General features: G+C 36.3%; 1 protein-coding gene across 21 annotated transcripts in view; it reads right to left on the bottom strand.

The window, feature by feature from the left end:
- AFDN (afadin, adherens junction formation factor) overlaps window positions 1–26,459 on the bottom strand; it is a 113,102-nt gene that overhangs the window by 41,388 nt on the left and 45,255 nt on the right. For 13 of the 21 annotated variants that reach the window (XM_033053854.2, XM_033053865.2, XM_033053871.2 and 10 more), the window contains 13 exons: window positions 22,556–22,650; window positions 21,559–21,821; window positions 19,983–20,052; window positions 17,732–17,847; window positions 12,219–12,280; window positions 11,115–11,320; window positions 7,511–7,531; window positions 6,622–6,767; window positions 5,399–5,493; window positions 3,052–3,317; window positions 2,401–2,544; window positions 1,627–1,825; window positions 95–198 (listed from right to left, as the gene is read on the bottom strand). In XM_033053854.2, coding sequence (XP_032909745.1) covers window positions 95–198; window positions 1,627–1,825; window positions 2,401–2,544; window positions 3,052–3,317; window positions 5,399–5,493; window positions 6,622–6,767; window positions 7,511–7,531; window positions 11,115–11,320; window positions 12,219–12,280; window positions 17,732–17,847; window positions 19,983–20,052; window positions 21,559–21,821; window positions 22,556–22,650 — 1,787 coding nt within the window. The remainder of the gene's footprint in view (window positions 1–94; window positions 199–1,626; window positions 1,826–2,400; window positions 2,545–3,051; window positions 3,318–5,398; window positions 5,494–6,621; window positions 6,768–7,510; window positions 7,532–11,114; window positions 11,321–12,218; window positions 12,281–17,731; window positions 17,848–19,982; window positions 20,053–21,558; window positions 21,822–22,555; window positions 22,651–26,459) is intronic. The other 8 variants (XM_033053859.2, XM_033053873.2, XM_033053868.2 and 5 more) reach the window with 1 other exon arrangement.

Raw genomic sequence — 26,459 nt, 5'->3', positions numbered from 1 at the left:
CTTATTCTTCCTAACAAGGACTAAAACTGATCACATAAAACTCAATGCCTTGCCAAGACTGCAGTCGATAATTATTCACTGAATCAATACTTACCAGCTCAGCATTCTCATGGGACAGATGACTTTCATAATCTGCACCTTCAAAGTATATTGTCCACGTGCCTGGTGACCGTGGATGAGGTGTTAGTCTACAAAAACCTAGAAGAAAAAGTTAACATCTATATAGTCATGGTATTTATTTTCTCAAGGAATTAATTATAGTATTAATCATTTTTATAGTCATTAATGTGTCAAATCCTCTATCTCAGATGTCATTATGGGCTTTGCTGCAATTTTATGCTACAAAATCTTATAGATCTATAGCTGTTGCTTCTGAGAAACATACTTACTTAAAAAAACACTGCAACCTTATAGAAAACTCTGGGGTTGCAAAATATCACTTTTACCAACCAGATTCAGAAGATACATGAAACACCAAATCATCTTTGAGAATACAAACTACTTGAAAAATTCCTAGAATTTTGAAAAAGAAGCAGTTCCAAAATATCCAACATTTTCTCCTAAATCAGGGACATTGAGAACACAGAAATTATTACTCACTCCTTCCAAATATATGATATTCTCCTCCTCATAAACACCATTCTTCAGCAATTCAGTTTACACTGTTTCACTCCAAAAAGTCCCTCAGCTTAATTTAGGGGACACCCAAAAAGTAAAGTTTTGAACATATGCATTCAAAAAGCCTTACTTATACTGAATATACAGCCATTTCTATGGCAACTGAATTAAAGAATTTATTCTACTAGTCTCCTTTAGTCTCAAAACTACATCCTCTGTTACTCACTGGACTTTCAAAAGAGTCAGTTTCCTGTTTTTCTTTTAAATGCAAGAATATAGCTTTCCTATAAACTAAGTTGTAAGCAACAATTGCAAAGGTTCACTGTAGTATAGAGCAAATCTGTTTTTTCAATAGCTTCCTTTTCTACAGCCTCTTATTTACCTTGACATTCCTGTACAAGTTTTTTAACTGCTTTAATGGAAATTTAAGAAATTCTAATAAAATTGAGTAGCAGTAGTAGTAAATAAATATTATAACTTGATCATTCACTGCAAATGCTCTGCTTTACTTTCTCAAGTTTAAGTCAGTTTCATGCAATCACAAGACCTATCATCTACTTGTCATCTGAAATTCTGCTGAACTACAAATGCCCAAACCGTAAGTTCTTACACAATCAACAGTGAAAGAACTATTTTAAGCTCATGGGATTTTTTTTTAATGTTACATGGAAGAAGCTAATGAGTAAAAAAACTGATGTCAACTATTCAATTCACATTAATTTTAAAAATCAAAAAAAGTTTTGGAGGAAAGGTAAAACAATGTTTCAGCAGGCACCAGTAACTCAGCACTACTTATTCAGAACCTTGAAACTAAAAGAAAGGGCCAGGGAGAAAGGGTAAGGATTAAAAAAGTCTTAATAATTTTAATGGCTTGCAAAAGAACACTTGAAGAACATAATATAAAAAAACTGAATCATACTCAAAGAAAATGTGGTTTATACTTAATTAAAATATATTTGCATTCTGTCTTTGTTACACAGATCATTGTAAAATAACAGAAGAATTAACCTCTTTGACAAAGTGGATCTAAAAATTCTTGTAAACCACTTGGAACATTTCTGACAACATCACAGGAATAGCCATCTTCTGGTAAAAGAAAAGGTAGCTGTAAGTCAGGATCCTCTTCCAGCTGGACTTCTCGGCCATCGCTGCGAGCAAGTTCATCAGCCGTATTTTCTGCAACAGTTACTACATTCTCTATCAATTCCTGGACAGAAGGCAGAAAGACATTGTTACTACAAATGGACCATTTCAGTAAGTTAAAAAACCTTATATTAAGAGGATGTTCTAATATTGCAAGAAAAATCAATTTGAAAAATAAATTACCAGATATAAAACTTTGGCTCTGCTATGTACAGTCAGTACACTGCATTGATTGATTTTACGAAATCCCACAGGTAACTGTATTAGCAAATGACACAGAAGCTCTTATTTTTACTTTCTTATTTTACAATTTTCCAAACTTGTGGTGTATTTGTTTAATATAATGATAATAAACCAAGCAACTATGGAATTCCACCTATGTGTAAACAGGCAATATAGGTTATGTTCTTCAGCAAAAAACTTTGAAGTTTGGTAGCCAATACATAAGATGCAGTGACAACTCTCTGCATATGTGCAACATGGAATGGTACCTTCCTTTCCAGCTCAGTGTAAGAGATTTTTGTTAACACCCTGCTTGAATCAGTGAAGTACATCCACCAAAGATAAGATAGTTATTCACAGTGGGTGGTTTTTTATCTTAGTTACGTTAAAACTGCACAAGTGATAGAAGAGACTTACTGTTGGGATAAGTGGTTCATCTGGAGCACAGTGATAATTCTGCAACAAAGCTTGTAGCTGCAGAGAATTTAGCTTAAAGCAAGTACTGTTAATATTTGGAACATCTGCATGTGAGTATTTGTCCATGGTAAGCAATGTGGTTGCCTGAGGGGAGGAAAAAGTCCCAGATGACAAATTCAAACCAGAATAAAACTTTAAGACTTGTGTCTAAATGTTCTTTACAGAAGAGGAAAAGAGAAAGCAAGAAAGTAAGAGAAAGCAGATTTGTAACAGAAGCAACATAAATAGCCCCCCAAATATACACTACATACTTCTCCTGTACCAAAAGATTAATTAATACTAAATCTGTCATAAATGAAGCATATGAAATTTCCAGCTACTCTTCCTGCCTCTCTTCAGTACACTTACAGCTCAGTTATTTAACAAATGGAAATTTAACAGCCATATTCACTATTAATTTCACTTATAACTTAAACATTAATGATATTGGAAACATGTTTTGTGTCTTTACCTCAATGCTACCTCAACGTTCCAAGACTGATTCACACAAGCTATACTTGTCTACATGCTATTTTCTAGGAACGCAGCACAGGCAAATATTCTCTTTGAATATATGAATATGTGAGAAGTGTTAATCACAAATACACTCACCTGTACTATTCTGCTCAGGTGGCAATCAGCAGCCAATTCTAAACCTTGTTTTTCTGCCCAGGCTTCAATGTGGCCGAGCTGCTGGCGAACGATAGCTCCCCAGTAATGTGAACATAACCCTGAATCTGGGGCTGTAACCAATCTGTTAAAAAGCCACATGTTGATAAAATGAAACAGCTGGGAGAACAGCTGTATTGTCAGAGCAGCATTCACTCTACATCGTCGCAACAGGGACATGGCTCCAGTCAAGGTATGCAGCACATCATCTACAGAGATAAAACAGAAAGTCACTCGTGTTCACAAACTGCAGCGTACACCTGGATTAGGGGCAATAACACTAAGACACTCAAGTCAGGCTGGTGAATGCTAGGTGGAACCTACATGTATTTAAGTTACACAGTCTTTAAGAAATACATTTACTGCTCTATGATTTTGAAGACAGAGCAACATTAAAATGCTAAGTGGAATGTAGCCCCTGAAATAAAAATAAATTTGCAGGGAAAATACTTATCATACATAAATAACAGTAAGCAACTGGCTATACCTTACCTTTAAATCACATCCTCACTTTAATAAACTAATTTTTCTGTTAGTTTTTATAACAAGTTGCAACCTTCATATTCTACTGTTTCAAATGCATGTTCCAATATTTCATAGCTTCTTCTAAGTATCAAATTGTACTCAGAAATTTCAGCAGAACTTATTTGCATTGTATGATGCACTTAAACTATAGAATGCAACTTCTGTTTACACATCAGATTTTTAAAACATTATTCAAAATCCCATTTTCTAATTACTCCATTGCACTATTACCTAACAAGCAACAGAGACTCCTGTTAGCATCATCAAGAGTAAACACCCTCATATGCTTCCTACTGGAAGCAACACACTTATCTCCAGGTCTCCTTTAAAGTAATACTTTTAATCTGAAATCTCTTTTGAAGAGATCATTAGATTTTTTAGAATTGAAACTCAGAATTGTGTCTGAAAAAATATCTGTAGGTTAGAAGAAATCTGTAAGGCAGCTCAAAAATAACTGAAATAAGGACAGCATGTGTTTTCATTCCAGTATCAGTTTACTGCATTTTCTGGGTTTGTGTCCCCAGAAGTACTTTCACAGTACAGGACACTACAAATAAGGCAGTGCATCTTCAGTCTTCCTTAAAGGCTCAATGCAGAAGAAAAAGCAAGAACAGAAAGCTTAATACCTAAAGTACCAGAAAGTATTTAAGAAATTTGTATAAATACTCTTCATAGTTCAATAGAATGCTCTATTTAATTCATCTGCAGATCACTTTTCCTTCAATTATTGAGGCATTAGAAGTCTGAGCACAGTCATTGAGCCAGGATTACAGATGCAGGGCGATAGCATACATTGAGCAGAGAGCTCTTGTGGATAGGAACAGCCCAGAAAGGTTCATTGCTGTGAAGCAAGCATCAATGTTTCAAGTATCATGGCAGGGAGCCCTGGCAGGAATCTACAGAGCTAGTCAGCCTGACCTTAGTAGCTGGGAGGTTCCTGATCAGGTTATCCCATAACATCTCTACAGTGAAAATGCTGAGGTGAGGACTGGATAAATGGATGGCAACACATGGAGAGGGCTGGTTGGACCACAGGACGTGGTGAATTTGCAGATACAATGTCCACTTGGCAATCATGGATTAGTGGCTTCCCTTGTGTTTTAAAGTGAGACTGATACTGTTTAATTAATTAATGACTTTAATTAATGATCTGAGCAATTTGATGGAGCACATTCTCAGCAAGCTCACACATCATAACAAGAGGGGGCAAAATACTGATACATTAAAGAGCAGCAGTATTTTCCAGAAGGGCCTCAGTAGGCTGGAGAAATGGGCTGACAGGGACTTCATGCAGGTGGAAAGGCAATTGCCAAGTCCTGCATGTGGGACAGAGTAAGTCCGTGCAACAGGACAGGTGCCACCTAGACAGAAAGCAGCCCTGATTAAAATTATGGAGAGATCCTAGTAAGCATCAAGTTGAATATGACTGAAAGTGTGTCATTGCTTGAAAGGTATCCAGTTGCATACTGAGCTATTTAGTCAGCAGCAGTGCAGCAAGCAAGAGGGAGAGAGCGAAGCAATCCTTCCTATGCATTCAGCACTGTGAGACTGCATCTGGAGCACAGCATCTAGCTTCAGAATCCTCAGCACAAGGGGGATACAGACTTAAGGGACTAAACTCAGCAGAGAGCCAAATCATCCATACAAAATTGATCCAAAAAATTCTCAGGGGTTAAGATAAATGTAGTACCACTAGTAATAAACAGATTTTTTTCTTAACAATTAATGGTATGGTTTGGAAGACACTAAGATCAAGTAATCTAACCTATTTTAGGCCTCTGAGGATTATTTTCTTCTGGATCATCAAGGAATGCTGGCATGTAGTTATTAAGCTCTGATTGCAGACAATGAACCAGGTATCTGGAAGGGAATGGGGAAAAAAGTGAATTTTAAATGCTCTATGTGTTCATTACAAATAGTTCTAAAGAAAAGAGTTCTATCAAATTACAAGATTCCTGAAATTTATGTCCTATGAGTGTGATTGTAGGAAACCAAACAATACTTTTTAAAAGGCCTGAGAGACCGATTTTCCCATTTCCTAGAAATGTTGGACAAAGAACTAGGTTGTCTAGGAACAAGCTAAACACTGTTTTAACCATGATTAGGTCTCCCAGTCCTGTCACAGTATAAAAAGAGCATGCAATACAGTATTTCATATTACAGAAAAATGAAAATACTATACTTAAAATAGTCATCCTACAAGTGGGAGTAGGTTGGGTCTAAGCCACCCAAGGTACAGTAGGACTTCTTTAAACATTGGTTTCTGATTTGCAAATTTCCTGAGAAATACTTGTTCAGTAGTGGCTCAGAGAGGAGAAAAAAATGTGAATATGAACAAAAATCAAGCCTTTCTTTTTGATTAATGTTGTGCTCAGCCAATATTGTTATCTTTGTTCAAGGACACTTTCCGCTGAGTGTTTCTCTTCCCATATTTCATTCAATTTTTCCTTTAATCAGTATTGTAATTGGTTGAGCTGACAAGTACAGCTTGGTTTTTACTCCAAGCCAAAACCTGTTCTTCCTTTTTTAAGAAAAAATCTGTGCAAAAAAAACCCTGTGCAAATTGCTATTTATGAGAATTATGAAAGTAATTATATTTAGAAGCCCTTAAAGAGCATGAGATCGATTACTTTAAAGACCCAAGAATATTTAAGCCTATGTATTTATAAACTAACAGCAAAGCTAACCTTTCCTCACAATTTCATATTAAAGAGAAAGCAATCAGCACAAATTTTCCTACAATTTTCATTGGTAGCCTCAACTATCGCAAGATCATCTAACACATGAAACTTATGCACATATTCACAAAACAGGGCATCTGTCTGAAGAAGTAAGTCTAGGCCATTCTTCTAAGTTTTCCTCTCAGATATTTAACAATACACAAAGCACATTATTGCAATATCTAAAATTCAGCAGAAATGTGAAGTTGTTCTATAAATCACAAAAACAGAGAAAATGATAATTGAAACAGAAGTTTGATAGTCTTACTTGAACGCCATTTGAACCAAGTGTGCCAAAACATCTTGTGCATCCACAGTAATTCGACTAAGATCTCTGTCTTGCTTTATGAAATTGAGTAGTTCAGATGCATTTGCCATCCAAAAGGCAAGGGCCCCAGCAATATTCTTCTGTTTCTGTAAGTGGAAAGAAGCAAGAAATAATACAGGGAAATAATTTTCTGATAAAGCATGGCAGCTTAAAAAGGCTCCAAAAGATAGACCAGTACCTCTTCCCATTTCACCAAACATCTCTCAGATACCAGATATTTGCAAAATGTTTGTACGTAATACCGCAATTTCTGTAACTACTGAGTTCAATTTTAACATGTTCACTGAACACATGAAATGCTAATAAATTGCCAATAGCCATATCAATGAAAGCCACAGTGTAAGCATCTAATTACACAGTGCTAAGAGCTTAGCAGATGCAGTATCTGGTAATCTGTGCACTTTTAAGCGCATATTTACTACCGCCCACTGCCACGCTGATACTGCACTCACTGGCTTTGATACCATGTGATTCAGTATCAAGTACTGATCTATCTCACCATCTCCCGACCACAAATGCCAGGCCAGGCAACCTCAGATGAAATCCAAAGAATAGGAACCACAAACAACAAAAACAAGAAAATAAAGGGAAGAAAAAGAACTTTGGTCATTTCATATCCACATTGAAGTGCGTTAAGCAGAAATTATGGAATGCCGTAAAAGTTGCAAAGTCAAAAAAGGATTTTAGTACTGCATGTTCCAGTTGCTGAATGAGTGTTATGAACTGTTCAAGTCCAGTTGTTTGAGTATTGTATTTTGATATGGAAGCAGCATGAGAAACTGAGCTAAGCCAACATAGCTAGGATCAGTTCCCAGCAAATATATCCTACCTGATCAACCTGGTCTACCTCCTGGAGAAAAACGGACGAAGGAAATCAAACAGAATAGAAGAAAGAAACTTGTGAACAATCATGAAAGCTTTAGAAATCAAACACTAAATATGAAGGTACAACACATGTTCACAGTTATACACAGATGCATTAATCAGTAGCTATGATGCAACTGAGCTCCTTCTAAAAAATTAATTATTTTAGTAAGACCAGTAGCACAACAGCTACAAACTGAAGTGTCTACATGCCACGATTAATTCAAAGAATTAATGCCTTAAACTAATTGCCATCCCAGACTGGTTATTCCATGCTCAGTGTGCCAGAGAAACCTTGCAGAAATTTTTGCAGGCAATGGGGTAACCAGTCATCCAAACAATAGATCCTGGGAGCCATTTGCCCACACTGCAGCAACAGAGACAATATACAAACACACACAAAGACGAACAGAAACCACCCCGTCCAAAAAGAAAAAAAAAAAACAACCAAACAACAACATTTAAAAGCAAACAAAATACACAGAACACCTAGGACAGATTTAATACATGACTTTCAATTTAAGAACAAAAAGATTGTTTGAAACAACGAAGAGTCAAATGAAATACCACACTAAGTTTCTTAAATGTTGGTAAATATAAAGCTACACTGAGTTAAAAGAAAAAAAATAACCCACCAGATGTTAGTCTGATTATTTAGAACTGAGCTCTTAATTATTTTTTGCTTTCTGTTCAGATCACTCTCCCCCACCTGCAATACAGTGAGTTTAGATGCAAATATTTGAGGTGCTACTATTTTAATTTTAGTTTGAGCTCAAAACACCAAAGTGTTGTTTTTTTTTTCTCCTCCCTCTTTCCAACCAAAGCACTCTTAACTGACTGAAGATGTGTTGGCACAGAACAAAAGGGAATGCTTCTTCTACAAACAAATGTTAAAATTTAAAAAGGATGAAAAATGCCACAGAATGATTGGGGTAAAAAAATAAGGATACCAAAAAAAAAAAAAAAAAAAAAAAAAAAAAGGCTTTTTTATTGAAAGCACTGAGCCTTCTCACAGACCTCTCCTACTTTATGCCTATCTCATACAAAGTCATCTACAATATTTGGATACAAATATTACATATGAAGTCACAGATTAAATTTGCTAGCAAGTACTTCTTTAGTAACTTCACAAAGAGACTTGATAGCCTTCTGATCTAGGCAGGCAAAATTAGGATCTCAGGCACTAATTTGCTCCCACAATACAGTGCAAGAGTTCATGAACCTTTGCACTACTTCTGTTTAGGGTACCTCTCTTCCCTTGTCTCTCATTTTTCTCTGTCTCTCACACCACCAGATCCCCTTCAGTGCAGGAATGCTTTCCACTTGAGGCACACAAAAAAGCTATTGTGATACAACTTATTATGTGGCAATTTGACTGTGACCATAAATATAACCATTTATGCTACACCTTAGATGAAGTAATTTGACTTAGCTTGTACTGCTTGTACTGTTTCTACTCCACTAAGACAGGTCCAAGCTAAAGACATTTTACTGATCATTAGAATCACTGTATTTCTTTGCTTTTTGTCTATTAACCTTGAAATTCACTAAAGTTTTACTCTTTTCTCACAGGTATATTGTCCCCCCTTTCCTCTGGCTCCTTCACAATGACACTATAATGAATCTCCTCCCAATTTTTATGCAACGTCTGACTCCTTTCAGTTTATTTCTTGCAACAAGGCAAGATCTTTCACAAACCACAAACTGCTTTCTTGCTGATGTGTTCCTTAAAATTTAAGTTGGAGATTAGATTGCAGCTGCAGTTACAAGGCTGTAAAAATGGCCTTTCACAAAGGACAGTCCAAAGAGCTGGGTTTAACAGTTTTGTAATGGTATTAGCAGGGTTATAGAAAATACATTTGCTTACAACAGCAAGGCTGCATGTGACTTGGGAAGCCCTTCTCAGTGCAGTAAATGAACATTTTCACAGGATAATCTACTTTCTAGCCTTGATTTGTTTTCACGTCTTTTTAAGTCCTTTACCACTGGTATACATTAGTAACACAAACTGAGTGACTTTGTTTGATTCAAACCTGTAACTTCCAGTTTACATCTGAGGCCTACCCTTTTGTTTACTTTCCATTCTAGCTCCTGAGTTGCCTATGTGCAGGCTCTTGCCAGTTCATTTTATCTTCTACAGCCACAGTCTCCTCTTTTCCACAGACAGATGTTTTATTTTTTTTTAAATAAAAGAGCCTGGATATTAGTTTTTGATACCATTTCAATTTTATCAAATATCCACTGACTGTGACACCAAGGTTCAAATGGCTGACATCAAGAATTCAAAGCAATATTCTGGTTCTTCCCTTCAAAAGCAAACTGCTGTTCAGTCTCTGATCAACTTTGGAAATGTACACAGAAGGCAAATCTTACTTTCTTATTGCAAAGTGTCCTCAACACCAGCATTTCCTCCTCATCTTTCTTGTGAAAGGTAGAAGCCTGTTGTATAAGATTACACAGCTGTCTAGAGCTAACATTCTCCTGCTGAAAACTAAATCTTTCCAAAACCTGAATAGAAGCTGAACAATTTTGGTTTGCTGTGAGTTTCATGCCACTCCTGTTGTTTACTTTCCTACTCTCCCTTAACCAAGCTATGTATAACACTTGTATTGTAAATTGTATAAAGCAGGACTGACACATTTGTTATGCCTGTACAGCACTTAGTGTAGCAGGGTCCTTGCCACTACTCTGCCAGCACTATTTGCAACAAACACACCCGTTTTAATAAATATAGAAACAGATTTCAATTTTTTAATTTTTCAATTTTTCTTCTGCAGAAAGTTTAATTAACTAATTAATTACTGAGGATACATGAACTAGCACTCCTCCTTCAGAAAATGACCAGTCTGTTTTATTAAAGCAAGCTACACAATGCAAGGTACTGTCCAATATCACAGACAACCCAGTGGATCTTATCCTGCATTTCTACAGAAAACAGAATTCCCCCTGTGATTCTGTAGAAGTCTTGCACATATAGTAGCAATAGTGTTAAGACTACATATAAAATGTTGGAATATTTGAGAATGTGTATTTCTCTTTACAAAGCATTGTGTCAGCTTGGGTTCAAGATGTCCAAGTTTTATGTCCAGTTTTATGTCCAACCACTTTTGCGGTTACAAAAGTTGTAAAAGTAACAGGGTCAAAATTTAAAAGTCATAATCCTTTTTAATATGTTCATTTCAAGTATCAATCAATGCAAACAAATGCTACCTATACAGTATTCTTTAATAAGCCCATCCAACTTGTTTTACAAGGGTTCACAGTCAGAAATGTTTGCAAAGATCTTACCTTCTAGAAAAGAGTCACCTCTTGTCAGAGAACAATCTTCAGAGCAACAGCCACTCCCCAACTTCCCACATTGCTCAGGAGAGAGTTTCTTACCACTGACATTATTCACTGACATAAAAGCAGTGAATGCAGGTAATCCCTTCCATAAGGGCAGTCAATGCAGGTATTACTGTTTAATCAACTACTGTTAAGGGTCAAACTAAGAAAAAGGCTACGAAGTTTGCTAGATTATCAACAAAATGTAGGTAATTCCCTTGACATATTTTGGCAGAGTAACTCACCTGTATCACTCCTTCCATCATGTTCACCATCTTGTTGACTATTGCAATGACTTTGTGAGTACGCTCAGCAGGAGTGATGTCAGGTCTGTATTGGCTGGACAATACATACCGACATGTCATATACAAAACATATGTTGGTGACAGCTTAAAATGAACTGTTGAGCTATTTGTGTAATTTATAATGGCAGATAAGAAGGCATCTTCAGCTGTAGACAAAGAGGAAAAGAAACAACATGTTGTAAATCCAAAGACAGAAAGAAAATGCAAGAAAACAATTTCATAACGTAAGGCATCAAGGATTTTCTTTGGAAGAGGGAGAGGAAGGGGGAGCAACTTGCAGGAATTTGAACTCTGTGAGTTGCCTATTATGTAGTAAAGATAGTTAGACACACTAACAAAACACTTTGATATCAGGCCAGAAAATCTGATCACTGGGAAACATTTCTGTACTATCTCCTACCTACTGAAAATTTGCATCTTCAAGGGAACAGGAAAATGCAAGATTTCTTTTGCACATTTTATTCCAACAAAGTTCTCATATTAATAAAAAAATCAGTCTTTGCTTGCTCACAAATCTATTTAGTTTCAAATATTTTAAGTATGGACAATCTCTACTATGTTATTTTTCCACTAGATCTGAGGCCTTAAAAACCTGGGGACCAAGATAATAAAAAAATAAACTCTAAATAACAATGTAAACCTAATCAGATTTTATAGAAAATTGATTTTGACCAAGATGCCATCTATTACACAAGGCATAGAGAACTATATAAAAGACAATGAATCCAAGGTACTGTTGAGGAGATGGGATTAAAATTTTTTTCACGTTTAATCTGAATATCTGGAGATAAGGAGTTGAAATGCAATCAGAATTAAGATATGCATGAACATGCCTCAATATCTAAACTATCTGTTCACCCTCCCCACAAAACAAGTTATACTACTAGACTGTGTAGCATCTGTATAGTCATATATCTTTATATCTTTCATATATCTATATATCTTTCAATGTTTGCTTAAATCACTCTTAAGTTTTCAAACTAAGTACTACAGTATAGAAGAATGCATTAACAGGTTAGTATTGCAACTTCAGAATTTACTCACAGCTTTCCCTGAATTCAATACTGGCAGGCAGTATCAGTTCTGGTCCATGGGTATCCTGAGATCTAAAGAAAGATGAGAAAATTTGAACAAAATTGAAACAAATAATCCCCATGAGTGATTAATTATTGTAAAACTACATATTTCTCCAAATACACTGGTTCCAAATATTGACACAACAACCTTCCACAGAACAACACTTTTTTTACCTTTTCTCCAGAATCATTCAAGCTGTATTTGCCAAGAACACAACAGATAAAAATACAGACTTGAACTGTGGAGTCTGTGATATTAATGAACACCCTCTTGTGTGCTGCACAGCAGACTGACAGGATCAGTTTGCCATCTGCCATTGACAGGATTCAAATAACAAATTATTCATGGACATGTGAAAGAAATTGAATGAAGTTTTGCCTGAAATATCAGCTTGGTTACAACAACAAATGTACTTTGCTGCCTCTCATGCCCTCAAAATTTATGAAGACTGAGTCAACCTATTTATCCTTTTTTCTGATAAAGAGGGAAAGGAGGTCAAACCCAGTCCGTATCCCCACCTAGCTGTTGCTACATTTAATAAACAGCAATCAGTCCCAGAATTGTCCTCACTGAAACTGACTGCAGAGCTGTTTCTTACCAGAACCCATCAGAGAAATCAGACAGTAGAAAACTGAACAGATATTTGACTTTCCTGGTGCCGGCAAAAGCTTAAGTATGTATTTCAGAGAATCACAGAATACTCTGAATAGGAAGGGACCCATCAGAATCATTCAGTCCAGCTCCTGGCCCTGTACATGATGCCCCAAGAGTCACAGAATATGCGTGAGAGCGTTGTCCAAATGCTTCTTGAACTGTCAGGCTGCTGCTGTGACCAGTTCCCTGCAGAGGCTGTTTTAATGCCCAACCACACTCTGGACAAAAAGAGTGTCTTTTCCTAATTTCCATCCAATCATTACCGCCGTAAGCAAAGCCATTACCTGAGCTGTTCTCTGCAGTGGGCATCTATTTTTAGGAAATGAGTAAAAGCTTAACATCTTCTGCATGCAATAACCATTTTAACCACATGTAACACAACAGGCAGTTTTCTATTTTGCCCAACAACTTTGATAAAGAAAGGAATGTAATATAATTACATTAACTTCATTCTCCTGAAGATTATTAGTTATGCCATAAGGCAGAGATAACTGAGTAAAGGCTTTCAGTGTCTTATCTCCTGTAGTAAAAATACAGCATATAATTTTGATGGCTGATGTCAAAAGATCTAAAAAAAATTTAACATATTGAATCAAAAAAATCTGAGGTACCTTTGCGTTTTGGTGGGAGTATGGTTGCTTGTTTTTTTACAAACTTGCAAAACCTTAAACCAGCAGAGAACTCAGCTTATGCCACCCAGATAATGCCTCCTTATAAGAAGTGCTGAGCAAATCCCATTTCTGGGGAGCTGAAAGTTAAGGAATAGCAGGCATAGCATGGCAGCATGTACACTAATTTCTGCCATTTCAGTCACATTTCAAACATGACAGCATGCTGTCTTTATGAAAAGCACACAGTTGGTGTGTAAATTGTAGTATTTTGTGTCTTTTTATTGCTATAAATTTAAAATTAACTAATTTGTCACTACTTCCACACTGTCAAAAGTGCACCATCTTCACTGATGGAAATTACTTCCATAGAAAAATTATAAATACACAGTTGAACTATAGTAACAACTCCAGAGAAATTTTTTATCTTTCATTATAGGAATGATAGAAAGAGATAGAAATACTTTAACAAACTACCTAGTAAACCAGTGACAGATTTCAGCTGATGGTTTATTTTATTTTCCTTAGAACAAAATGACATTGATCAGTTTCAGCACAAACAGATGAACTGGATTCCGGGCCAATGAGAGACAATGTGTCATGAATAATGAGACCTGATATTAAAGTAAGATTGCTTATAGACTTATGGAAATTTGCCATAAGAGACAAATTAAACGAAAATATTCTTTTAAAATTGTTAATTTAATCTGTAAATTACAGTAATTTCACGACTATAAGGCGCGCCGGACTATAAGGCGCACCCCCCCGGATTCGGCAAAATTCGCAACTTTGTAGGTCAGATAAGGCGCACCGGTCTATAAGGTGCACTTTTTTTTTGCAGCGAGGCCCCGCCCCCAGTTCACCCCGTGTGGTTGCTGGCCGAGGCCCCGCCTCAACCCGGCAGCCATTGGCCCCCGGGCCCGCCTCCACCCGGTAGGGGCGGTGCCGCGAGCCACCGAGCCACCCTGGACCCGGCAGCCATGGGCCCCCGGGACTGCCTGGACCCAGGAGCAGGGGTGCCGTGGGGCCCCTAGCCCGCATTCACGCAGCAGCCATGGGGCCCCGGGACTGCTTCCACCCGGGAAGGCGGGTGCCGCGGCCTCCCTAGCCCACATTCACCCGGCAGCCATGGGGCCCCAGGACTGCCTGGACCGGAGAGGGGCGGTGCCTCGGGCCCCCTGGCCCGCCTCCACCCGGCAGGGGCAGTGCCGCGGGCCTCTGGGCCCGCCCCCAGCCGGCTGCCGCAGCACTTCCGGCTCCCCCCACGGCTCTCAGCTCCCACTTCCGGTTTGGCAAATTTCGCCGCTTTGTACATCAGATAAGGCGCACCGGACTATAAGGCGCACTTCCGGGTTCGAGGGAAAATTTTAGTCAAAAGGGTGCGCCTTATAGTCGTGAAATTACTGTAGTTGTTTAGGAACTGATGCGGTAATCAACTATTTAACTACCCAAACAGGAGTTCCCAACAAATCATGGATTCATAGGATGGTCTGGGTTGGAAGCGGCCCTTGAAGATCATCTAGTTCCAACCCCTGTACCATCTTCCTCCTTCCCCTAAAAGCACACAAAAGAAATACTCTCTAATTGAGCTTTGCACATTAGAAAACTAAGTTGAAGTAATTCTCTGTGCTTCTGATATGATAACACATTTTAATGGATACATTTTAAATGCATATTGTCTTTACGATATTGCTCGTATAGATAAAGCCTCTCTGCGGTGATGAAATTCTTTAAGCTAAACCAGTCTGAAAATCTAGTTGGGTTTAGAAGAGCCATAAAATATTGATAGGGGTTGCCTCCTTTCTTAGTATAGTGTCAGGTAATATTACACTTTAAAATTGCATTAAAAGCAATAATGCATTTTCCTGATATTTCTGTATTCTCCTGGATTGCTTCTGATAAACTGCATTAAATAAATGAAACACCCTTGTGTGATTGTTTTAGTCAGCATACTAGCTATGTATGAATTTTTAAGGCGTGTTGAAGCAAGGAATCAGGTAAGTATCTGTATTCAGTTAACACCACTTATATATCCTCATACTTTTTTCCAACCAAACACATCTTGAAGAACTCCTGAAAGGTACTCAATACAAAAAATTATCTTCTCATTTTTATTATATGTTTGCTCATGTTAATTGTAGGCAGTTATCTAAGGAGCATGCATGACCATAGTCCTTAACTAAATAGTCATTATGTTTGATTTCCAAGAATCAGATTACAATCAGAACAATCATACCCAGTAAGTAAACTGGAGTTACACTCTCAGATCTCCATTTTTCTTTCTAGAAATGCAAAAAAACACGGCAGCCAAGTTCTAATCTTTGGTCTTCAACCCATTCAGTGAGTTATTGGAAGAAAGTCTGATTTGTCTTATTATTCACCCTTACAGACCACTGATGAACACACAGAGTAGCCAAAAGAACACTTAGTGTGGGCTGGATGCTGTACAGTAACAAGAACATGAAATGTACCAGTGAAGAATTTTTGATTTTTCAAACTAATCAAGGTGCTCACAATTACTGCCCTTAGTGTTTACAAAATGAGACCAGAGCATCCCAGAGGAAAACTAACTAAAGGTCCACAAAATACATCCACAAAGGGGAAGAATTCCATGTATTCAGGCAACTCATTGCCCAATTTGTCAAGTCCTAACCTAACATCCTGACTTTGTCAATTTGTTATTCTCACAGTGAATGTATCTGAGAAAGAGCATATGATAGAAGTGCTGTATTTAGATAAGTAAGACTCCTTACACAACATGTACTACAGACATGTAAGATATACACAGAAATAAAATATCAGTGTCAGGGCTGGTGATAAAGACCCCTGAGACTCTACTTATCACAAATTTAAGTGTGATCTAGATGCCTCTAAAAATATTTTCTGTACACAGGAATCATGGTGAAAAAGCTTTGTAAAAATTAGCAATGAGTATACTCTACAAAAGGAATTTAAGAAGTTAAAAACCCCTCAAGAAAATGAAGCCAAGATACAGCTCACAGATGGCTCTGTGTTTTTGAAATACAGAACTACAACACAAGATAATCCTCTTCACAGAAATTTAATAAACTTCATACAAATAAAGAGGCACAGATCAAAAAATACTAACAGCAGAAGCCTCAAGAACTTCTGACATGCTATAAAAAGTTCAGAAAGACGTTTTGGTCATCTTTTATGAGGAAAATTGCCATTGATATACTAGTAATTCAAGAAGGAGTTAAATCTTCACAACCTTAATAAAATTCTAAAAAAGAATCTGAAGATTCTAACAAGACAGTAAAGAGTAGAACTGAGTTGTATTCTAGTCTAACTTCACTGAAAGTATTTTAAAAATGCCCCTTCTATAGAACACTTGAACATACAAGTTCAAGTGGAAGCACAATTTTCTGCCCTTTTTGGGTTGCATTTTTTTCTTGCCACTCACCTCTCTGAATTTTATTTTCTGTCTAGTGAGTAATATAACAATTTAAAGGTACAAAAAGCTTCATACTGCAAGCTTTACAACTCGGATCACTTCAAGTTTTAACCCTGCAGCACATTTACCTTACCTTTCATCAATTTATCACAGTTGTTCACCTACATTTTTATGTTGATTTATGTAGACATCAATGCAACCTTGTATTTTTTGAAAGATTTGGAAAAAAAAAACCTTCTATTCACATTCTCACTGATTTGCTGATGTGTGTTAGGAGACTCTGGGGATCATCTGATCCAACTACGCTGCTCAAAACAGGATCAACAAGAGCAAGTTGCTCCTACCCTGTCCAGTCAGATTTTAAGTATCTTCAAGGACAGAGACTCCACACCTGCTGCCAGCAGCACAGTAGACATACCAACGACCTGGTTATTTCACTCTCCAGAGTAAATCATCTTGCCACTGACAAATGAAAATTTTAAGTAATTGCTCTTCTCATTTCATATGACATTCCTAACCACAAATCACCAGTGATGTGACATGACTATCAGCCTGACTTTACAAAAAGAGAACCACAAATAACAGAATATTGAAACAAAGGATTATTTTTTTGTTTTTTTTTTTAAGTAAAGTTTTTTTGCTTTGATTGTTAATCCTGGGGTTTATTTGGAGAGATATCTCAAAAGCAAATCTCATCGTCCATAATGAAAACCAGATCATTTAACATACTTTAACACAGCACTTGGTCTACTGGAAAATCCTTTTTTTTGATTCTGAGAAGCAATGGATCCCACATTTCCTACCTGTTGTCCTGTCTGCGGTAATCCTGCTGGTCTATTCTGATCATCGGCTTCACCATTCCTCGCTCAGCTGTGCTGGATGCAGATGATGTCCTGTCACCGTCCAGCCTGCTGGTGCTCTAATTCAAAACAACAGGACAGGTGCTTAGCATGTAAGCACTGCATGAGCCACTATTTGTGCTAGCACCACTAAATGAAGCTGAGGTGTGAGGCTTGAAGAGTGATGGGGAAACAGAAGAAGGGAGTATGGCACAGAGAGAGACAGTTTGGGTGTTTTCACCACAGTGAAGCACTGAAGAGTTTCCAATTCAGCAGACAACAAAGGCCAGCCAGGAGCAGCTCTTTGTTAATGCACTGCTAGAATTTATAATGTAGCTTTCAAACATCTTTAATCAAAAGTTGCATAGCTACTATACAAAGTAGGAATGAGTTGGGAATCAAAACTTTAGATAAGAGACAAAGCTAGATGTATTTACAAATTTAAAACTTGCCATGCTCCCCCATTCTGCTTCTGCAATAGTTCCAAGTGTTTGCACTACTGATCTATTTATTTTATTATTTATCCCGATCTTAAGAAAAGTCAGATCTAGCAGGCAGTACAAAATTTCCAAAACAAGAAGGAGCAATTCAAACTGTGGGGGTTTTTTATGTACCATTTAATTTGTTTTCTTTTTGTGTCTCGTGCTCCTTAATAGGAAGCTTTTAATTTATGATTTCTAATTCAAGTAAACCCTATCAGGAATGGGACAAATACACTACCTTAAGCAGCAAATAAATAGCAATTTTTTTTAGAATAGAATTTTTTAAAGAATAGAAAACAAGACATCAGTAAAATAGAAAGCATTTCAACATTCCATAAGAAATTTCTAGGACGAAATAATTTACTTCAACATAGGAAAACCTGCCAAGTGCATCTCAAAGCAAGAATTTGAACTAAATCACTTTTCACCACCACGTTTCAAGAGAACTTTCATTAAACTTACTGTTACCCCTTTTCCAAACAGAAAAGCAAACTTAGAAGAGAGCAAATGTTAGAAAATGAATTATTTTCTACTGTTTTTTTTCATTAGCGCTTTAACAAGGCATCATACACAGTCTCAAACAGTACAACTAATAAAGAAAGTAAACTTTCCCATCAATCCCTAGGTCCACTAGAAGCATTTTTCTAGTGACTGTGAATTGGATATGAAGTATGCTATATCATAAAGCCAGAAACTCTGAAAAAATTTAAGATGTTTTATTAGTTTACAAAGTTTCTGTTCTTCCTTCTAAAATATCACTGAAATTCCTATCAGAAGTAGGTAAAGAATACATATAAGAAAAAAGAAAGTACTATCCGACACTACAAAGAAAGAGAAACTGAATTAAAAGACTGTGGTAAGAAAACAAATAAGACTAAAATACATTCAAAAGCTATCAGAGTTATTAATACCTACACTGCTGCATTAATGCCACTAAATATTTACAAGCATTTCAGTTTTGTAGTAGTAGAAATAAAACATAAAAGGGAATGCAGTTCCAGGAAGATTACTCCATTTCATACTGCTGAAATAATTCATTCTCTCACTTCATCTGAGGCATGTGATCATAGCAAGTAAGGCATTAACCACTGCGTCATTTACTCTATTTGTTTGCTCTTGGAAAACGCAATTCTAACACAAAATCTATTAACAGAAAGTGCAGAAAGAAAGTAAGAAAATATTATCACCTCATAAAATGTTTATAATTATGACTGCACAGACAGTTTGTTTAGTCAATGTGTGTACAGGAGCTCTATTGAAGTCTAAAGTCACAGCCATTAAATTTTAAAAGCCTAGTTAAATTAAAATTGAATACCCTTTCACATTTTATATAAAACATTTATTTTCCCCATCACAAATGACAACAGCCATATGTTACACACACAAGGTAACAATGTACTAGCTCCAACAAGAATCTCTTACCTGCACGTAATCTGCTTTCCATAAGTCAATTTGGGGAGAAACTACTTCAGGTTTAGAGAGTTTCCCTTTCTAAAAAAATGTTACTATTCTAGACATGAGATGCATGCCCAATGCCAATACAAATTTAAACAAAAGAGGTTTGGGAAAAAAAATATATAAAATAATAATGCATGTAGTATCTGAGCCCATCCTCAAGGAAAAACAGCTGGGGAGACTGATAAATTGGCCACACTTCCCCAAATACTACTGATGTTGTAATTTTGATTTAACTTACACATGCTCTTATTTATTGCTAACTTATAATACAATACCTTGCTTGCTGGTAATGCTGTTCCACTGTGAATATCTCCCTCCAGATCAAATGTGGTTTCCTGGACAGCTCTATAAGCAAGATAACATTTCCAGTATGTTTTAGAAATTATATTGTTAAAAATTTAAGAAACAAGGAACAGAGTAACTAAAATTAGTAAGTTAAAATTCAAAGGTTATACCATGAGTCCAGCTGATACTAATTTTTTCTAATACTGCATTAATTCTTAATATTAATAAAGCCTAAAAATATTTATACAGATAATTTAATTTGGAAAAGCAGATTCTTAGCAATTTCTTCCCAGTCAAGTGAGAAAATGCAAATACACATAAACATAATACACATAAAACATGTTCATGGCATTGTATTCACTACAGTAGACTAGATAAAATTTTTTACTCAGCTCTTTAGTATTAAATGTACATCACATAAATAATTCATAAACCATAGTAATGCATAATACTATCTCCTTATTCTAAAGATTTTAAGAAATATTTGATGGTTCAAGCTACGACAGCCCTTTGCCATAGATTTTATTGTCCAGATAAAGCTCTGCAGTAATACAGTGCTTTCCAGTTGACTGTAAATCTGCAAGAGCACTTATTTATTGATCTGCAGGCTAAACACAGAATAAACTCAAGATTTAAGCAAGAATATTACATGACAGCCACATGGCTGGAGGTCTTCCTGCAAACAGGGCCTACAAAAAGCATGGTGTCCTTCCATAAGAAAATACAGTGGAGAAAAAATAAAAATGGTTAAAGCATACATCTATGTTAACTCAGGAGATAAACTTCTTTTCCTAGGTGTATCTCCCACTCATCTCCAAGCCAATCTGTTATGTTTCTAAATGACATTATACAATAATGTGTATATGAACAATAGTAGCCTCCTTTGGGCCCAAAGAAGATGAAAAATAGGAGGTTAGTTTTCCTCCCATGCTACACAAATTGATTTTAAGATTGTTTCTCCTGAATATTTCTATAGCCATTAAACAAAACATGCAAACCTCTATGAGTCACAATATCTATGATCAGTATTTTTATTGTGCACCTATCAAAAACATGAATGAGAAACAACAGGATAGACTTCTGGACTGTCAGTCCTTGCAACACAGAAACTAGTGAGTAAGTAAACACATTACAAAAAGCAGTTTTTACATTGAGACATATCGTTTCTTATCTTAACAGTCTCATTTCATGACTACTTCATTTCCAAATCCTTTTAGTGGAATTTTTAAAGTTATTATCTGAGAAAAAACAAAAACTAAACACGCTGAAAACATTCAGCAATATCTTGTCTTTTCCTGGAGCTTGGATGAACTGTGAAATACAGGAAAATAAGGTATTATAGTGTTTTTCAAACAGAAATGAGCATGAGGAAAACTTCACAATGAAAAAGACACTTGCTAATCCTACATAAAATCACAAGGTGGAGCTCAAGTATTAAAATTATATATTTAACACTTTAAATGAGTTCACACACTGGTCCCTGGTCATTTATAATGTTCACATTCTGTGTTTTTTCCCCAAGGGCTCCCCTTCTAACCTCAGTAGAATGAAAATAAATTTACTCACCCAGTTTTGTGTCTTGGACCTTTGACCATAAGACTTGCATCAGTAGATCTTTTGGAAATAATATGGTCCTGAGTAGGATCCACAAACTTAAATACATGAGAAGATCCAAACTGAACCTTCATTCCGCTTTGCAGCATGGTGGTTTCAGAAATACGCTGACCTTCCACATAGGTTTCAGCATCAATGCTTCTTGGGGTTACAGTAACAACTCCATCCATATTAGTGAGGTCACAGTGATGAGGCTGAATTCCTGGACCAAATAACTGGGAATAAAGAATAAATCAAATTATACTGTAGCAAAAATCTAAAAAACCAGAGACTGAGATGTAACTTCCCTTATTTATAGATTAGTTATTTAACTTCGTTTGATTATGAATTTATAGAGATGAGGGGTACTAAAATGAGCTTCACTCCATTTTTCAATGCAACAAGAATAATAAAATGCACATTTAACTAACATGTGCAGCAGATGTCCCTTAATGAAAAATTTTTCACTGCTTTAGTCATATACTGTTTTCTTCCACTTGCTGTTTTACACAAAATCTTACTATGTAAATAATTATAAATCAACTAACTTCACTGAAATGGACCCAGGGTGCCAGAAGAGACTCCCTGGCATGAACTTCATACAAATAGGTTTGTTTTATACTCTTAAAAAATCCTACCTCTATGGGATTAAGACTAGGACTTAAAAGGCACTAAGCAATTACAATAACAATGATATGTACTATTTGATTTAGTTACAAAAAAGAAAATTCCATTTTAAATAATAAACCTCTTAAATAATAAAACCTTGACTTAAAACAATAAAACCCTCCTCCTCTTAAATCAAGAGTGGAAGTAAATTAAAACAGATAGTTAAGACCATTAATACAAAATTTCAGCAATACTTTATCCTTCAAGCTTTGAAGGGTATTTACAGCATATTTTATTAAGATTCCACAATGACACCAAAGATCAAATTGGTACTGTAACATGAGTCTGCTTTTTTCCATACCTGAATGGAATTGTCATCAAACTTTTCGGTTCCAACTTCAGTGACACTTAATTGTAGACGATACAGCTTTGGCTTGTCTCTGGAGTCAGAACCATCTGCACAGCAAGTCACAAATATTAATTTGTAAGTTAATAAAGTTCAAATATTCACACAGTATTTGTACATTTACTGCAACTTAGTTCAGAACAGCAATGTTCACAAAAGAAGAAAACCTGAGTGACATTCTTTCAAGACTGTTGGGCACTTGGTTGTTCCTCATAATGTAAGGACCCTGAAAGTAGAGAAAGCCTACTTGGAGCAGTGCAAAGAATAAAGTAATCAAGAACTACTACTCTAAACATACCATGAAGAAGCTTTTCCACTTCCTAGTAGTTTAAGCAATACAACAGCTTTTGTAAATCTCCAAGATTTTATATAGGTATATCAGTATGGGTTTAGAAGATAAAAAAAAAATAAAATACCTGCAGATCCCCACATTAATAGTATCTACTGACCTTACTAAAGTACACATTACCAGCAATATCTGTTGTCAAGTGATCCACTTACCAAACTGTTTCTAATTCATCAGATGCTGAATTAGAACAATATTAAAAGACAATCCTACAACATGTTTACCTATGACAGCTTTAGTGTTAATATACAGGACTTTAGCACTTCCAGCCTTATCTTTATAGTTCCATTGACCTTTATTTTAATCTCACAGAAAATGAGGTAAAAATGAAGTCCAACTTCCTATTCCCCTCAGAAATACATACTGTCCAACAGAACAAAATTCCAAAGATCACTGGACATACAAAGTGTACACAATTTAGCTGGTGCCTTCACAGGCTAGCACAAATGGCTTTTGGCATACATATAAATCCTCCCCCCTTCCCAAAAAATCCTACAACTTTAAATATGAGTGGAAACTGAATTAATACTGTCGCATTTTTAACTTCTCTCCAATCTCTCCTCCAAAGAAAAGTTGCAAAAAAGAGAAGTTGGAAGACAAAGAATGTCTTAGCTGTGGAAATGAACAACGATTTCAAGCAATCCCCAAAAAAGCATTAGAGAATATTATTAAAGCCATGGCACATACATTGCTACAGTCTGCAGTAGGCTACTAGTTATATTCAAATTTTTAAGTGAAAGTCAGTATAAACAAAAGCTCTGTAAATCTAGTTGTAAACTCCCAGAATCTGTTTATTAAAATCAGAATTCAAATCACTTAACCATAAAATGGTAGTCATTAAAAAGCTTCCCCTGCAGTTGTTGGGATGTTATTGGGACATAGAGACACCAGGCACAATTAGTCCACAGACTGGTACTGTACATAGTAAAGTTAAGTGCTGCTACTACAGTAATATGCAGTTATCAAACAAGGAAACACTATCATAACATTAGCATGTCATCCATTACAAAAGAAGCACTAATCATAAGACCACTCATCCCTCTAAACATCTTTTAGGTAGAGGGATAAACCTTTTATGAAATCTCTGTATTAGAGTTTAAAGAGGCATACATTTACTGCCATGGTAACCCAGAAAAGATAATGCTAGTACAATGTCTTCAGCAATGTGAATTGTGTGCAATTTTAAATACTTAACAATGCTAAATCAGAAATTATATGGCTGCATCTTTAGTACCACTAAATGCAGACATATAATAGATTACTGAATGCACCTGGCTAGCTACATCAAATTCAATTATTTTTTATTGTGTCTGCCCACAACTTACACATCAAAATCTAAAATACCTCCTTCATTTATTTATTTATTAATCCAAAAGCAAAGTATTTCCTCTGCCTACCACATCCTAGTTTGGCAAAAATGTCATGCTGGTGTGTGTGCTTTCAAGCAACAATTACTCAAGAACTTTATAGTCATATATTTGTACAGTGTTTCTGCTGATGGAAATTAAGACCTTTGTTTCTCTGCAGAGTCCGTTGTAGCAAGGAACACACCTTGTATCAAAACCACAGCACTAGATAAACATGCAATTATTTCTTCCACAAAAAGTAGAAAATTTTAAGGAGTTATTCAAAGTTATTTAGGTTATTTGTTATACTCCATCAGTAATAAAAGCCAGTTTCTACAGTAAAAGGTATCTTAATCTTGAAGATAACTGCTTCAAATCCTACAAATGATGAAAAGCCTTTTTGTTCTAGGGGAGGGATGCAGGAGGGAAGGACAGTTGTGTTATAGCACAGTGAAAAGTGCATTTCCTGGTTTTCAACAGCTGGAACTTCATCTAAATGGTCTTTGGAATGTATTCCTCATGACTCACTGCAGCAGGATAAATATTCTGCTATACCTATGGCAAAGGTCCTATTCCCCAGGCCATGACAGTCTATGAAGGTTGATCTGAGCAAAGCATGCAATACAAACAGATTTCATTATTTGGTTTACACACTTGAGTCACCATTCACCCTTCAAATAGTAAAGTTATTTAAAAACCTGCAGTGAACAGAAGTGACTAGTCACTGTAAGGACATCAAGTCACTGTTTTGTAGCATAAACATGTATATTTTAACCAACAGGAAAAAACCAAGACAGGCCTCCCTTCAAGGATATACATTTTAAATGTGTTACTTCACCACTAAAAGGTGAATCCTACATCACTTTGAAAATTATAACTTCAATTGATTTCACTGGTCCAACATTTGAAACAATGCTGGGAAATAGTAGTGACTTAGCACCAGCACCAGACCAAACCAAATTATGAAGATCAGTTCATTGAAAACAAGCAAGCCCAAAATGAACAAAAATGGTCACACAATGGACTTTACCTATTGAGTTAAAATTAGTTAAGTCTACACTTGAAAAGAGCATTTCCTGTACAAGTTCCTACTAGAGGTTTAAACACTAATAAGCTTAGGACATGGTTGGGCAAATCTGAAATATCACGTCAAATTCAAGAGATAATTCTACTATTAAATTTCAGACAAGATGTGCACTTCCAGCAGAAGGAGCCAATAGTAAACTTTTTTTTATTGTAACAGACAACAAAGCTCCTTCAAACTCATGCGCAAAAGTGTTACACATGCCATACTGCAGTTCTGTTATCAGAAAGAAAGTTGGCCAGGAAAACACCCTGGTCAAGGCTTCCTACTTCTCCAGCGTCCTCCAGTTCTTCTTTCCAAGTTGTTATACCTCCATGTCCTCCACATCTCCCACTGCTATCTGCTCTACAGCTCACATTTCCTCTTTTTTGTGATGAAGCAATGAGAAAAGCCTCATGGGTTTGCCTTTTTATTTTTATTTATGCTTTGTAATTTTAATTTCAGGCTTGTAATATCTGAGGCTCACATCTTTTCAAAATAATGGGGGTTTGCCAGATTTCTCAGCCTTTAAATATAATGATTGTACAACTGCAGTTATTACCATCCCTGAACTCATCAAAAGCCATATTCACAGATAATGCAGACAGAATCAGCTATTCAAAATACTGCTGAATGTCACTTGAGTCTATCCAGTCTATTTCTATTACTATCAGATTCATCTCAGTTTACTGGTTCATTCACATGACTTGGATACAGAGACAATTGCTGACTGCCACATGTACAGCCACAGGCTACTGAAGTGCATCCTCTACCATACACAATCTAATCTTCAGTTGTACAAACAGCAACATCAGTAGCTGTGGAGAAGTGGAAAAACTGGGCATACCTCATAGGTAAACTTAGTGAATTTGTGCAATTGCACAGGGCATGAAAGTGAGTCTGCTAGGTTCTTCTGCAAAAATATGAACAGCCTCTGTTTCAACAGGAGGACATTTCCACTGCAGCTATTTCTAAAATGTATTTCTAAAATACATCCAAGTATCCTAAACCTTTTATTTCAAAGACACAGTCTGACTTTAGAGTATAAACACCTCTTTTTCACACACTGAGACAAAGATTTTAAAAACTCTTCCTTTTTTTTTT

This window comes from Catharus ustulatus, chromosome 3, assembly GCF_009819885.2.
Source record: "Catharus ustulatus isolate bCatUst1 chromosome 3, bCatUst1.pri.v2, whole genome shotgun sequence".
NCBI classification, from domain to species: Eukaryota; Metazoa; Chordata; class Aves; order Passeriformes; family Turdidae; genus Catharus; species Catharus ustulatus.
This window is presented reverse-complemented; position numbering and strand designations above follow the sequence as displayed.